This window comes from Scyliorhinus canicula, chromosome 16 (genome assembly GCF_902713615.1).
Source record: "Scyliorhinus canicula chromosome 16, sScyCan1.1, whole genome shotgun sequence".
In the NCBI taxonomy this organism is placed as follows: domain Eukaryota; kingdom Metazoa; phylum Chordata; class Chondrichthyes; order Carcharhiniformes; family Scyliorhinidae; genus Scyliorhinus; species Scyliorhinus canicula.
The window spans coordinates 76,846,262-76,862,870 of record NC_052161.1 but is presented as its reverse complement, the minus strand read 5'-3'; the positions used below and the strand labels follow the sequence as shown (position 1 = coordinate 76,862,870).

General features: G+C 48.7%; 1 protein-coding gene across 2 annotated transcripts in view; it reads left to right on the top strand.

Annotated features, from left to right (window-relative positions):
* Window positions 1-10,515, top strand: part of dnajc12 (DnaJ (Hsp40) homolog, subfamily C, member 12) — a 45,588-nt gene extending 35,073 nt beyond the window's left edge. Inside the window, exons 4-5 of one of the 2 annotated variants that reach the window (XM_038773227.1) lie at window positions 8,413-8,638; window positions 9,990-10,515. In XM_038773227.1, the coding sequence (XP_038629155.1) occupies window positions 8,413-8,638; window positions 9,990-10,084 (321 nt within the window). In that variant the 3' untranslated portion in view covers window positions 10,085-10,515. The remainder of the gene's footprint in view (window positions 1-8,412; window positions 8,639-9,989) is intronic. The other variant, XM_038773228.1, reaches the window with a different exon arrangement.
* The last annotated feature ends 6,094 nt before the right edge of the window (window positions 10,516-16,609 follow it).

Here is a 16,609-nt window from a genome sequence, read left to right as displayed (position 1 = left end):
CCCAGACCCCTGATAGCACCCTATCACTCACCCCCCTGTCGGGGAGCGCGGGGAACCCCGCTACCTGTCGTCTGGCAAATGCCTTCACTTGGAGGTACCTGAACGTGTTCCCCGGGGGGAGCCCAAATTTCTCCTCCAGCTCTCCCAGGCTCGCAAACCTCCCCTCTATAAACAAGTCCCTCAGTTGTCTAATACCCGCCCTCTGCCAGCTCTGGAATCCCCCTCCTGTGTTTCCCGGCGCAAATCTGTGGTTCCCTCTTAGTGGTGCCCCTATCAGACCTCCCACTTCCCCCCTGTGTCGCCTCCACTGCCCCCAGATCTTGAGGGTGGCCGCCACCACCGGGCTCGTGGTATACCTCGTGGGAGGGAGCGGCCATGGTGCCGTTACCAGTGCCCCTAAGCTTATGTTGCCGCAGGACGCCCTCTCCATGCGCTTCCAGGCTGCCCCCTCCCCTTCCATCATCCACTTTCGTACCATCGATGTATTTGCCGCCCAGTAATATCCGGAAAGGTTGGGTAACGCCAGCCCTCCACTATCCCTACTCCGCTCCAAAAAGACCCTTCTAACTCTCGGGGTGCCATGTGCCCACACATACCCCATGATACTACTCGTTACCTTCTTGAAAAAGGCCCTGGGGAGGAAGATGGGCAGACACTGGAACAAAAACAAGAACCTCGGGAGGACCGTCATTTTAACTGACTGCACCCTCCCTGCTAGCGACAGCGGCACCATGTCCCACCTCTTAAACTCCTCCTCCATCTGCTCCACCAGTCTGGAAAAGTTCAACTTGTGTAGGGTCCCCCAGTTCTTTGCCACCTGCACCCCCAAATACCTAAAACTTTTAACTGCTCTTTTGAAGGGGAGCCTCCCAATTCCCTCCCCTTGGTCTCCCGGGTGTATTACAAAGACCTCACTTTTCCCCAGATTTAATTTATATCCCGAAAAGTCCCCGAACTCCGCTAGTATCCCCATTACCTCCGGCATTCCCCCCTCCGGGTCTGCCACATACAACAACAAATCATCCGCATAGAGCGAGACCCGATGTTCCTCCCCTCCCCTTGTCAGTCCTCTCCACCCCCCTGAACCCCTCAGTGCCATCGCCAACGGCTCAATCGCTAATGCAAAGAGTAAGGGAGATAGGGGACATCCCTGCCTAGTACCTCGATGGAGCCCAAAATATTCTGACCTCCTCCCGTTTGTTACCACACTTGCCATCGGAGCTGAATAGAGCAGTTTTACCCACTTGATAAATCCCTCCCCAAACCCAAACCTTTCCAACGTCTCCCACAAGTATTCCCACTCCACCCTGTCAAATGCCTTCTCCGCGTCCAGCGCTACCACTATCTCCGCCTCCCCTTCCACTGCTGGCATCATAATCACATTTAACAATCTCCGAACATTTGTGTTAAGTTGGCGTCCCTTCACGAACCCCGTCTGGTCTTCATGGACTACCCCTGGCACACAGTCCTCTATCCTGGTTGCCAGGACCTTTGCTAACAGCTTGGCATCTACATTTAAGAGGGAGATAGGCCTGTAGGACCCGCACTGGACCGGGTCCTTGTCCCGCTTCAAAATCAAGGAGATCAGGGCCTGCGACATTGTTGGAGGCAGAACCCCCCCCTCGCGCGCCTCATTGAAGGCTCGCACCAGCACTGGACCCACCAAGTCCACAAATTTCCTGTAAAACTCCACCGGGAACCCATCCGGCCCCGGCGCCTTCCCCGCCTGCATCTGGCCTATCCCTTTAATTAGCTCCTGCAGCTCTATCGGCGCCCCCAACCCTTCCACCAGCTCCTCCTGTACCTTTGGGAACCCCAATTTGTCGAGAAAGTTCTTCATTCCCCCTCTCCTCTTCGGCGGTTCAGACCTATACAATTCCCTATAGAAGTCCCTAAAGACCCTATTCACCTCTTGCCCCTTCTGCACTACATCCCCACCCCTCTCTCTCACTCCCCCAATCTCTCTGGCTGCATCTCGCTTACGAAGCTGGTGTGCCAGCATCCTGCTCGCCTTTTCCCCGTACTCATACGCCGCACCCTGCGCCCTTCTCCACTGCATTTCCGCCTTCCTAGTGGTCAGTAGGTCGAACCTGGCCTGCAAGCTACGCCGCTCCCTTAATAGCCCCTCCTCTGGCGCCGCCGCATATTTCCTATCTACTTCTAGGAGCTCCCCCACCAGCCTCTCCCTTTCCTGCCTCTCCTTCCTCTCTCTGTGTGCCCTTATGGAGATCAGCTCTCCTCTAATCACTGCTTTCAAGGCCTCCCAGACCGTCCCCACCTGCACCTCACCTGTGTCATTCGTACCCAGATAGTTCTCAATGCCCGTTCTCACCCTTCTGCACACCTCTTCGTCCGCCAACAGCCCTACATCCAGGCGCCACAACGGGCGTTGGTCCCGCGCCTCCCCCATGTCCACGTCCACCCAATGTGGTGCATGGTCCGATATCGCAATGGCCGAGTACTCCGTGTCCTGCACTCTCGGTATCAGCCCCCTGTTCAATACGAAAAAATCGATCCTAGAGTACACTCTGTGGACGTGGGAGAAAAAAGAATACTCCCTCGCCCTAGGCCTACCAAATCTCCATGGGTCTACCCCTCCCATCTGCTCCATGAACCCCCTTAACACCTCTGCCGCTGCCGGCCTCCTATTCGTCCTGGAACTCGATCTATCCAGCCCAGGGTCTAACACCGTATTAAAGTCCCCTCCCATGATCAGGCCCCCTGCCTCCAGTCCCGGGATGAGGCCCAGCAGGCGCCTCATAAAACCCGCGTCGTCCCAGTTCGGGGCATACACATTTACCAGTACCACACTCTCTCCCTGCAGCCTACCCCTCACCATCACGTACCTGCCTCCTTGTCTGCCACCACCTCTGCCGCCACAAACGACACTCTCTTTCCCACCAAAATCGCCACCCCCCCGGTTCTTGATATCCAAGCCTGAGTGGAACACCTGTCCCACCCACCCCCTTCTCAGGCGGACCTGATCTGCTACCCTCAAATGAGTCTCCTGCAGCATTGCTACATCAGCCTTCAGTCCCTTCAGGTGTGAGAAGACCCTTGATCTTTTGACCGGCCCATTCAGCCCCCTTACGTTCCACGTGATCAATCGGGTCGCAGAGCGACCCGTCCCTACTCCCTGTCGATTAGCCATGTCTTGTCCCTTGCTCGCCCCGGGTCATCCCTTCTTTTCTGACCCGCTTCCCATAGCGATGGCCCCCCCCCCCCACCCCCCCCGGCTCTCCCCTTCTCGTCCCTGGTCTTTCTAGCAGCAACCCGGTGTCCCCCCCCAGTCCCCCCCCCCTTCCCCCCCCCCCCCCCCCCCTGGCTAGGACCCCTCCTAGCCGCGATGTACCCCACATCGTACTCCCGAGAGTCAGCTGGTCTCCGCTGACCCGGCTGCTCCTGCCACATTCCGACTCCTCCCGGTTCACCCCATCTGCGCCCGTGAAAGATCCCCTTAAAACCCCCGAGAAAGACCCGCATAATCAACCCGCTCCCCCCCGTCCCGTCTCCCCAACTTAACGATATAAATACAAATACCCAATGGCAACTAAATACATAAATACTTAACTACATACTTAAATAACAAAATAATTAACTAACTATCAACTAACCGCGTGCCCAACCATCACCCTCCATCAAACAGTATAAATAACCGCAGATAACCATAACCCGAAAAGAAAAAAAAAGAACCAAAAAAACCCCCCAAGCACCCAAAGAAAAAGGGTAAGAGGGGTAAATAACTAAGGGAAATTGGAAACGGGAAAAAAAACACCCCATAAGAAGCCAACGACCCACAATAGAGATTTCAACAGTACAAATATACAGAAACACCCAACAACTCGAAACCTTCAAAATATTCAGAAAAGTCAACCGTTCGAGAAAAAACACCCCAAACACTCCACGAAACTGTTACCCAGTTCCGACCTGGCCTGAAAAAGAAAAGGGCCACTTGCACAATCAAGAGTCCCCCGGCGGCTACGACCGCCGGTGCTCCCAGGTTTTAGTTCGTGTCCAACTTTTCCTCTTGTACAAAGGTCCAGGCCTCCTCTGGGGACTCGAAATAATGATGTTGGTCCTTGTAGGTGACCCACAAGCGCGCCGGTTGCAACATTCCAAATTTGATCTTTTTCGCGTGTAGCACCGCCTTTGTCCGGTTGTACCGGGCCCGCCGCTTTGCCACCTCCGCACTCCAGTCCTGGTACACCTTTACCGTCGAGTTCTGCCACTTGCTGCTTTTCTCCCTTTTAGCCCACCTCAGGACTTTCTCTCGATCACTTAGCCGCTGGAACCGCACCAGCACCGCCCTCGGGGGCTCGTTTGCCCTAGGCCTCCTGGCCATGACCCGGTATGCCTCTTCCAATTCCAGGGGCGCCGGACCGGCCCCTTCCCCCATCAGGGAGCTCAACATCTCCGCCACATATCCCGGGAGATCCGACCCCTCCAGGCCTTCTTCCAGGCCCAGGATCCTCAAATTTTTCCTCCTCATCCGAGTGTCCAGCTCCTCGAAGCGGCTCTGCCACTTCATGTGGAGTGCCTCGTGCACCTCCACCTTTGCCCCGATGACTGTGGCCTCCTCCTCCCTCGCGGCCATCTCCTGCTGCAGATCTTTAATCGACGCCTCTTGGATCGCCTGGGCTCCCACCAACCTGGTGGCCGTCGCGTTCATGGACTCTAAGAGTTCCACTTTCATCTCCGTGAAAAAACGGAGGAGAGCGGCCTGCTGCTCCTCCGCCCATTTCTTCCACTCCTCCGGTGCACCGCCGGCCGCCATTTTGATTTTCTTCCCCCGCTTTTTTTGGGGAGCTGCTGCCGTTTTTCTTGCCGCTCCACTCCGGGTACCGACCATAAAATCGGTCTAGTTCTCCTCAGGGGACCTTCCCCCACCGGGATTCGTTTTTTCAGCGCCGTTGGGGCCCTCCAATTGGCCCAAAAACACCTTTGTTGCAGGAGCTTCCAAATGTGCGGCTTAGCTAGTCATAGCCGCAACCGGAAGCCCAGTCTCTGATCTTCATGTAAGCGTTCGCCAAGGCAGCCTTCAGGACGCACAACAACGCAGAATTGCCAAGCAGAAACTGATAGCTAAGTTCCGCACACATAAGTACTGCCTCAACCGGGACCTTGGATTCATGTTGCATTACATTCATCCACCGCCATCTGGCCTGGGCTTGCAAATCCGACCAACTGTCCTGGCTTGAGATAATTCACACCTCTTTAACTTGTGATTATCCCTCTTTCTAGTCGCTCCATCTGACCTGTAAAGACTTCATTACCTTCAAAGACTCGCATTCAAGGTATCGTCTTGCATCATTGACTTTGCCTATATATGTGTTTCTGGAACCCAGCTCCTCATTCACCTGAAGAAGGAGCTGCGCTCCAAAAGCTAGTGATTCGAATCAAACCTGGTGTTGTAAAACGTCTTACTGTGCTCACCCCAGTCCAACGCCGGCATCTCCACATCATTATATAGTAGTATCTGCAGTTCCCTCTAGTGGCTATTCACGGTACTATATTAACCCAAGTATTGCTGACAGTTATGATAATACTGCATTTTCATTTCCATTTTTTCTCAGCAGAAAGCAATTAACTGCTTTTGGTATGGTCAGGAGATGTCAATCATCGCTAGATGTTTACAAACATTATGATTAGGTTCAAAGCAGGATACTTGAGAAGCATTCGTGCGTGAAGTGAAATTAGAATAAACAATCCAGGCAGTTGGCTGCCGGGAAGCTTTTTTTCTCTTTGAAAGTGAATAGAGTACACATTCTCTCCGTATTTGCTTGGGTTTCGCCCCCACAACTCAAATATGTGCAAGCTAGGTGGATTGGCCACGCTAAATTGCCCCTTAATTTGAAAAAATGAATTGCGTGCTCTAAATTTTAAAAAAAAGAAAGTGAATAGAAGCCTTGCAGAGGCAGATGAGTGAAGAGAAGAAGCAGTGTTTTTTTTTTTCCCGGTTTCTGCCGGGACTGCTGTTTAGCTTCCAGGCAGGGGTGACTGATGGATATTGGGGGGGGGGGGGGGGGTGTGTGTATGTGATATAGGAGTGGGGTCTCTTGGTGGGGGGGGAGGTGTGTGTATATGATATAGGAGTGGGGTCTCTTGGTGGGGGGGGGAGGTGTGTGTATATGATATATGAGTGGGGTCTCTTGGTGGGGGGGGGATCTCTCTGATATGAGTGCTCTCTGGTGTGGCTCGATAGTGGGCCTCTCTGGTGGAGATCTCTCATGGGATCTCTGATATGGGGGGGCGTCTCTGATGGGGGGTTATTGATATGGGGTGGTCTCTGATGGAAGGGTCGCTGTTATGGGGGCTCTGGTGGGAGTGTCTGATGCGGGAGTCTGCTGGTGAGGGGAATCTGATGAGGTCTCTGAAGTGGGCCTCTGATTGGAGTCTGGTTGGGGGTTGGGTGGGGCGGATCAGGTCACTCTCGTGCATGCGTGTCGTTGGGGCGGTGACCCAGCAATTCCTGTAGTGGGGGTGGGGGGGATGATGCCCCTGCATGTCAGTGGGGGCTGGGGTTGGGTGCAGGATTTCATTGTGGGGAGAGGGGGTTCAGCGGTCCGATCTCCGTATCGGGCCGCCTGCTCAAAATAGTGGCCCAATCAGCACGGTTAGCTCCGCTGCCTCACTGCGCCGAGGTCCCATGTTTGATCTCGGCTCTGGGTCACTGTTTGTGTGAAGTTTGCACATTCTCCCCATGTTTGCATGGGTTTTGCCCCCACAACCCAAAGATGTGCAGGGTAGGTGGATTGGCCACACTAAATTGCCCCTTAATTGGGAAAAATGAATTGAACACTGAATGTCTGAAAGAAAAATGGCGGCCCAACAGCGGGATTTGGAACGGGATGCCTAGCTCTCCCCGCCATGCATAAATCCTCTGTACTTTGTATTCAGTCGGTGCTCAGTCCAATGTGAAAGTACATGTCTATATGAGTATGCACTGTGGACAATGTGAATGTTTTGTTATGCTCTTGACGTAGCATAAGCTGCTTCCTTGATGTGCACTCTGACAAAGGAAGGTTCAGACTTGGAGATAGCTTTAACACATTTATTTAAACTGTTAACAATTCTGTCATCGAACCATGGAATCCCTTGAGTGCAAAAGGAGGCCATTTGGCCCACCGAGTCTGCACCGACCCTCCGAAACAGCACCCTCCCCAGGCCCACTCTTCCGCCCTATCCCCATGACCCCGTAACCTAACCTGCACATCCCTGGACACTAAGGGGCAATTCAGCATGGCCAATCCACCTAACCTACACATCTTTAGACTGGGAGGGATCCGGAGCATCCAGAGGAAACCCACGCTCACATGGGGAGAATGTGCAGACTCCACACAGAAAGTCACCCAAGCCCCCATGAGACTAACAGAGAACGGATTGAAATGCAAGGCGTTTTACTATTAAAGCTGATCAAGTATTTAGATTTAAAATATGCCTCACAAGGTATGTTTTGTCATTGTTGTGAAAAGTTGGATTTGATTAACGAATGGACGGTAGTACAGGCCAAGCCGGCCTTCACACCCAGATCTGTCAGTAGGATTTGTAGTAACTCCTCATCAGTTGTACAAATTCATGAGTTCACTTAACCCGGTTGGTTAAGTGGCACACTTGAAACATTGGGCTGGATTGTCTGCCAGCCGCTGCAGGTAGCGGAGTTCCCAATGCGGTGGGGAATTCAATGTCGGGCAAAAAAACAGCATCTACGCTGGACGCCGATCTCATTCTGATGCTCTGGCCCCCTGTTGGTGGCGGCATAGAGGTTCACGCCTCTGATTTTGACTGAGCCTTGCCAAATATCACAGTTAAGTTCCGCTAATCATACAAGGGATAGACTCTACATCAGTGGTGGCTGTGGCCCGGGGCCTATCTGGACCATCAGAATTCAGAGTGCGGCCCACGAGACATTTTGTTGTCTTCTGCACATGTGCAGAGTTGCCTCTCTGGTTTTTATCTGTGTAGGTTTTTTCCCCCGGCATGACTAAAGTGATACGGGCATGAAGTGAGGTGTGTGCTGATTGGACACAGCATTGACTGTGAGAGCCAAGGGTTCCCTTTGTGTCCAATCAAGTGTAAATATTTATTTTGTTTTTGCCACTTGAAGTTGATGCCAGTTCCATTAATATATAAATGATTAAGCATTTTCTGCAACTCGTTATGAAATATTTGGCGTGTATTAAATGTATTCAACCTTATTCAAGGATGATGGGTTGTGAACAAGCCCGATTTCAATCATGCGGCCCACTGAGATGAAGGAGGCCACTCATGCGGCCCACTTACTTCTCGAGGTTGCCCACCACTAATCTACGTAGTTGAGAAAGCCTCATGCCAGGAAAGAAAAGTGTAAAAAATGTGAAGTGAAATGTGAAAATACCGAAGAATTACAAGTTTGTCAATACTTGTGTTTCCTAGTCCATGCACTGGGCAGTGAGAAGTAAGAAAGAGCCAATGCTGGAGGCGCCCACCCTACATCCAGAAGGCTCCACAAAGACAAGGGGGCAAAGACCGCCAATAGAGGAGGAATTGAACAAAGTGTCTACCGGTGACATGGAACAGGTGGATTTACACAAAACCAGAGCCAAAGAGAAAATAATTGCTAATGATGACCAGAAATTTTCAGAAAGTCCCACCTCTCCACGTGAGTATGAAAAGCTGATTTTTAAAAAGATTCTTTCGCGGACCTCACTGGTAAGGCCACCATTTGCTGCCCATCCCTAATTGTCCTTGATCTGAATGAGTTGCTAGGTCATTTCGTAGGGCGGTTAATAGTCACCCACATTGTTCTGGAGTCGCATGTAGGCCGAGACTGGGTAAGGATGGCAGATTTCCCTCACAAAAGGACATTAGTGAACCAGATGGGTTTTTACAACATAGTTTCATGGTCACCATTGCTGAGACTAGCTTTAGATTCCAGATTTATTAGTCAAATTTAAATTCCGCCAGCTGCCGATTTGAACCCTGAGCATTAGCCTGGGCCTCTGGATTACGAGGTCAGTGACACTACCACAACCCCGTCATCTCCCCTTTTTGAAAGCGAAACAAGGGGGTGGGATTCTTCGGCTTCCCATCCGCGTTTCTGGGCAGCAGGAGGCAGCGCGCCGTTCGCTGGCAACGGGATTCTCTGCTCCCGCTGCTGCCAGTGGGAATTCCTATTGAAGTTGCCCCACACTCCTGGGAAACCCAGAGTCGGGAGTGTGCTGTCGACGGGACCAGAGAATCCAGCCGCCAGCGAATGGCTGGAGAATTCTGGATGAAAGCTGAAAACGCTATGGGGATGCAGGAAACAGCAACTAAACAGTAGCTGGAGATGTAAAAGTGAGGAGACCAATTGGTGTAAATATTACAAATGTTCAGCATATTCCTGAGCTGTATGAACACACTACAATTAGGAGGCATTCAGCTTCTACATACCAGGTCAATAGTTAGCAGTATGAACTGAAAGAAAAGTAATTAACTTCAGTTTGTCCGAAATCAATGGAGCTGTTGTAGCAGTCCGTGGAGAGGACTAAGCAACCAAGATAATTGCACATTAACAAAGGGTTAACAATCACATTAACAAGCTTAACACATTTTCTGAATTGGAAGGCCCGCCCAGAACATAGGTATTGAAAATGGTTATGGTTAATTGGCCTTGGGTGAGGGCGGCATAAGTTATAGGGCCCATCCTGTGTGTTCAGGGTGAGCTATGTGCTCCAATCTGGGTGCAAGAATTAACTTTGAGCAAAGTAATCTCGTGTTCGATAAGTTTTGAAGGTCCATTTTTTATTTTCTCCTCACTGAGGCCAGATATAATGAACTTGAGAAGATGAGCATAGATGTAAAGAGCTGAAGCCTTGCAGTTAATTTCCTGTCAGCATCTCAGATACCCTCTGAAACACTATGCCCACTCGCGCTTTGCAGACAACTCAATTATTACAGCCTCTGATAAACCACAAACAGCGCCATGGGACAGCCATTTTCTGATCTGATCGAATTCTGATTTTCCGCAGGAATTTCCAACGTGAACAACTGTCATTACCATTTTCGCTGGTCAGGAGACTCTCCTTCAGAACTGCTACGGAAATTCAGGAACTATGAGATCTGACTTCGGTTCAGATGTTGGGGAGCTGCTTAATTTCTCAATCTTTCCATGATAATGGGTGGGATTCTCTGTCCCGTCGCGCCCGTTTTCTTGTGCGGCATGCCCCTGCCAGCAGCGGGATCCTCCATCCCACCAGCCGGCCAATGGAGTTTCCCATTGTGGGCACCCCCATGCCGTTGGGAAATCCCTGGGTGTGAGTGCGCTGCCGGCAAAATGGGGGATCCCGCCCACGGAGAATTCAGCCCAGTCTCTTTCACCCAGATAAGTGTTTTCCTCATGCTCTGTGGGGTCGTCCTATTGTGATATTTTGTGCACGTCCATCGACTGTCTTGATAAAACACCTGCCATTATGGGAACTATGGCTAGAGATGAAAAGTGTTGTTACAATTTCCTTTTTTGTATGTTATTAAATATTAATTGTTAGACCTGTAACTGACCAGAGAGTTCTAGCCTTTATTCTGGGTGTCAATGGCACACAATAACTTGGATATTGTTCTAAATGTGTTATACCTTTGTTAAACCACTAAGCAATCGTACATAATTATTTAATTATAACCATGATAATGCCAGTTGCTTAGTGATCCCAAATCCATCTCAGTAACCAATGTGCTGACGAACCCTCCGTGCGTGACTTCTGGTCCACTGAGCAGGTTACCATGACAACTGCAGCAAATATATCTCTGAGTGCTCTTTCTTTATGCTGCTTTTGGCATGGGCCTTGTGCCATATAAGGTAATATCTGTTTTTAGTCCAATCACTTGGTTTTCAGTTATGTCATTGTCCAATTTCCACCCCTCCTCCAGATGCCTCCTCTTTAGGCCCCTTTCAGGAATCAAGGCCTTGACTTGAATGAACATGGCCATTTAGTTCCATTTATTTTCTCTTGTACTGTTATCAGGCTGGTAGAGGAAGCCAGGTTAATTAGTTCTAACAGGCAAAAAGCCACCACAGTCCATATCAAGCACTTCTACACAATTTTTCATTTGCTTTTAAGAATTTGCTGATGCTAACATGATTCTGTCTTGGCCAAATTACCACAATACACTTCTCCATACTACACAGTTCTGAAGATGATTTCGAGCACCAGCCTTTTTTTCACCTCGATGTTCCATGTAACCACCAGGAGACCAATTCCACACACAGGGCCTCTCCACAACCGCTTTACATTTGACGTACTAATAACCTTCCTTCCATCATAAGGTCAGAAGTGGGGATGTTCACTAATGATTTCACAATGTTCAGTGCCATTCTCGACTCCTCAGACACTGAAGCAGTCCATGTCCAAATGCAGAAAGACAATATCCAGGCTTGGGCTGACAAATGTAAGTAACATTCGTGCCACACAAATGACCATCTCCAAGAGAGAATCTGATCATCACCCTTTGATATTCAATGGCGTTAACATCGTTGAATTCTCCACTATCAGCATCCTGGGGGTTACCATTGGCCAGAAAGTGAACTGGACTGGCATAATAAATACTGTGGTCACAAAAGCAGGTCAGACGCTAGGAATCCTATGGCAAGCAACACACCTCCTGAATCTCCAAAACTACCTTCTACAAGGTACAAGTCAGGATTGTGATGGAATGCTCCCCACTTACCTGAATGAGTGCAGCTCCAACAACACTCGAGGAGCTCAACACTCCTTCCACAAACAATCAAATCCTCCACCACCGACGACCAGTGGCAACTGTGTACACTACCCACAAGATGCACTGCAGGAACTCACCAAGATTCCTTAGACAGCACATTTCAAATCTACGACTGCTACTGTCTAGACAGATAAGAGCAACAGATACCTGGGAACCGCACTTCCCCCTCCAAGGCACTCACCATCCTGATTTGGAAATATATCGTCATTCTTTCACTGTCGCTGAGTCAAAATCCTGGAACTGCCTCCCTAACAGCACTGAGTGTACCTACACCTCAGGGACTGCAGCGGATAAAGAAGGCAGCTCCGCACCACCTTCTCAAAGGCAATTAGGGAAGGGCTATAAATGCTGACTTAACCAGCGATACTCCCATCCGTTAAAGAATAATAGAAAACAAGAAATAAAGATATAGGTAGATGATTCAAAAGTGATTGATACATTAAAAAGTTAAATAATATATTGCCTTACAAAATTGACCCTAAGTATATAATTTTTCCTGAATAAATTATTACATTTGCAGACCAAGCTTTTAATTCACTAACTCCTTCCTGCTCTTCCTGTAACATTTTCATCATTAGTCTCATCCCTTTCTCTCTCTCTAAGTCGGCATCACGATTCATATATAGCTACAAGCTATAACACAACCAGAACATGCAAATTATCCTTTTCCAGGAACATCCCAACATCCCAGCAAGATGTTATCAGGATGAGGGGCAGTTCGCTCAGTTGGCTGGATGGCGGGTTCGTGATGCAGAGTGATGGCAACAGCGAGGGTTTAATTCCCGTACCGATTGAGGTTATTCATGCAGGCTGCCTCATCGGAGACGATCCGATCCTCCTGGATGCGTTTATCAACAATCTGGTGTGATTGTTCCACCACCCTTTAATAGTCATAATTTGGTCCTCTTTTAATTCGGTCCAAGTTAGTATTCCGTCTTGTCAAAATATCTCTCCTTTTTCCTTTGGGATTTTGCATTGCCACCTCCAGTCAGGCTAAATCCAAACTATTCCATAATGATGTAGCTGTATTAAATACCATGGCAGGATCATTGACTAGACTTCTCCCTTTGCTTGATTTAATCTCAGTCCCCACAGACTTGCTGCAGAGTTTCCAACCCACTATCCCTGTCTGTGCTGATGGCTTAGTCCAACACTTGTTCCAACAATCACTCATACAGAACCGTAGGTTGGGATTTCCCACGCAATGTGCCACATGGTTCATGGCAGCGGAGGTGGTCTGTCATTGGCTGATGGCGGGATCTTCTGGTCCCACCGTTTCCAGTAATTCTAGCCCCGTTAAGTTCAACATGCGGAGTCTGCACATTCTCCCCATGTGTGCGTGGGTTTTCTCCGGGTGCTCCCGTTTCCTCCCACAGTCCAAAGATGTGCAGGTTAGGTGGATTGTCAATTCTAAATTGGGTGGGGTTACTGGGTTGTGGTGATAGGGTGGAAGTGTGGGCTTGGGTAGAGCGCTTTTTCCAAGGGCCGGTGCAGACTCGATGGGCCAAATGGCCTCTTTCTGCACTGTAAATTCTATGATGACATCACTGTCAGCATCTCCATGATACAATATTTTACCAGTACTGACACTAAACCATTCTTTGAACTCTTCGGTTTTCACAGGGCAAGATCTTATTCCTTCATCCTTTGTCTCATCATTGTCTTTGACCATTTAGCCCTTGAGTGGGGTGATTCGCACAAAATATTCTCCAATTTTCTTTTAGATTTTGGTTTCCTCTTTCCATGGTGAAAAAGAATTTATGTGGAATTCCATTATCTTGGTATTGATCTCTGAATACGATCAACTTAGGTTTCTCCATGGAGTCTTTTGACTGTGATATGTTGTACTCTCCCATAAATTGTTTAGGTAAAAACAGCTGCAACCATTCCTGAGAGAGATGGCATCGATGATTAGAAGTGACAACAGTGTTGTTAGAATTTCCTCTTATGTATGTGTATAATTAGTAATGCTACTCCAATTGCAACTTGGTATTGTGAGTGTTATTGGAGATATAAATAGTGCAATATATGATCTGATCAGATATAATCTCAATCTTAAAGGTTTTGGGAGTATCATTTTAAACAGCAAATAAAAATATGAAGCTACACCTTCTTAATTTATCTAAAAGAAGTCATTATCCTGGGCACCACGGTAGCACAGGGGGTAGCACAGTTGCTTCACAGCGCCAGGGTCCCAGATTTGATTCCCGGCCTGAGTCACTGTCTCTGTGGAGTCTGCATGTTCGCCCCGTGTCTGCGGGGGTTTCCTCCGGGTGCGCCGGTTTCCTCCCACAAATCCCAAAAGACTTCTGTTTGGTAATTTGGACATTCTGAATTCTCCCTCTGTGTACCCAAACAGGTGCCGGAATGTGGTGACTAGGGGCTTTTCATAGAAACCTCATTGCAGTGTTAATGTAAGCCTACTTGTGACAATAAAGATTATTTTTTTAAAAATCATTCAGTGAGCTTATTAACTTGTGTTCTAATATTTCCCTCGCAATATTTATGAACATCATCTACACAGTTCTTGATAATAGGCAATATGTGGTTGATTAAGCATGTGAACATAAAATCATCAAAAAATACAGTACTGAGGGAGACCTTCCCTGCTCATCACCTCTGTACACCCAGCTCTTCATTTGGAGCTATTTATTTAGCTCCCATTTGCCCCCCTTTTACATAAATCCTATGTAACTCTTCAGTCCTAAGAGATGCAATTGTCTCTCTGCCTCCATGTGTGATAAAAGGTTTGAATTTCAGTCTGCAATTATCTAGTCCTTAGTTTATGTCTATTAATACTAATTCAGCAAGGCAGCACAGTGGTCAGCACTGCGGCCTCACGGGGCCGAGGCCCCAGGTTCGATCCTGGCTATGGGTCACCGTCCGTGTGGAGTTTGCATTTCTCCCCGTGTTCATGTGGGTCACACCCCACAACCCAAAATATGTACATGTTAGGTGAATTGGCCAGGTTATAAATACCCTTTAATTGGAAAAAAATTAATTGGGTATTCAAAATTTCTAAAAGAAAATAATTACTGATTCAGCAACTGATGGAAACACTTTTTACCCTGTCAAAATGTCAGGGAATTTTTCAAAAGACATCCGACCAGCAGGTGGCAGTAGAGAAGAACCACTGCTACCACAGGGAGTTGATAGAGGGTCTTTGTCATGTATAGTCATAGTTTGTAGTAGCTCATAGTTAATTTATTATATTAGTAGTTTCTGAAAATATTCTTATAGATGTCTTTACCACACAATTGTTAAATAATAAAACTTTAACTAGTCTAAGAACTAAAGAACTAGACGTTCTTTAGTGCATTTATTCCAATTTGCCAAGCACCAGAACGTAACAACACCCTCCCCCACCCCCCACCCCGCCCTCACACAGTCACAGCTCTCTGCTCTCATGTGTAAAGCCTCTTTGACACTAACATGGGGGGGGGGGGGATTCCGGCCATTCTCGCCAGTGGGATGTTCTAGTCCCGCCGATGGCAAACCCCCATTGCAGGTTTACTGGTGCGCCGGCGGGGTGGGGGGTGGGATTCAATGGGAAATCCCATTGACAGCGACGGGACCAGAAGATCCAGTCAACAGCAGGCCGCCTCCCACCGCCGAGAAACACGCCTCAGGGAGACGCGGATAATCCCCCCCACCATCAGAATGTGCACCCTCAATGTTGCAAAATGCTTCAAAATCCATCAACTAAATTCAAATATAGACATTGGATGGGATTCTCCGGTCCGCGAGCTGCGTTTCCCTGCGCGGCGGGTCCCCGCCGACAGCGGGAGTCTCCATCCCGCAGCCAGCCAATGGATTTTCCCATTGTGAGCCACCCGACGCCGTCGGGAAACGTGTGGGCGTGGGTGCACTGCCAGCGGACTGGACAATCCCACCAACGGAGAATTCCGGAGATTCTGTTCATGTTGGCAAATGTGACAGATAATTCACCCACTGCCAGGTTCTGTTGAGGTGGTGTTGGTTACAGAACATGACTGTTAAGGAAGTCTTTGTGGTCTTCTGTATGTTAATAGCAAGACTTTATTAACTATATACACAGTTAAGGGTATAGACAATAACAATAACATTTATTAGTCATGAAATGGTCATTCATCATATTTGCTGGTTGTGATTCCTGTAGCAGAAGGGTCTGGTATATACAGGGTTAATGTGCGACCGAGTACAATACCGCCCACATAATGATATAAGAAGGAACTTTAACCTCGGGTCACTGTGATATTGGCCAGAGATGTATTAAGACCTAGGATGGAGATAGCACCTTGGGTGGCACGGTAGCACAGTGGTTAACACTGTTGCTTCACAGTGCTAGGGTCCCAGGTTCGATTCCCGGGCAATGCCTGTGCGGAGCCTGCGTGTTCTCCCCGTGTCTGCATGGGTTTCCTCCGGGTGCTCCGGTTTCCTCCCACAAGCCCCGAAAGACATGCTGTTAGGTGAATTCGACATTCTAAATTCTTCCTCTGTGTACCCGAACAGGCACCGGAGTGTGGCAACTCGGGGATTTTCACAGCAACTTCACTGCAGTGTTAATGTAAGCCTACTTGTGACAATAAATATTATTATTATTAGCTCCTGCTTGTTATCCCAGCCAGAAGATCTGAGTTTCAGCATTGTTCAAATGTGTGTTCTTGCTGTGGCTTTTGTTATTTACAAACTGAGGCATCACACAGAGGAAGCTACTGAAGCTGACAAACCCAAATTGAATTTTAATATCTCACTTTCTCAGTGACGGGTGGCTGACTGAAGAAATAAGTAAAGTGCACATTTTGAAAACTGTAAAAGAACTCCTCTATCCCAGCAGGAACATTCCCAGCTCCCGTACTTCTGTTACTGAGGTCATCCAAAACAGCACGGTAGCATA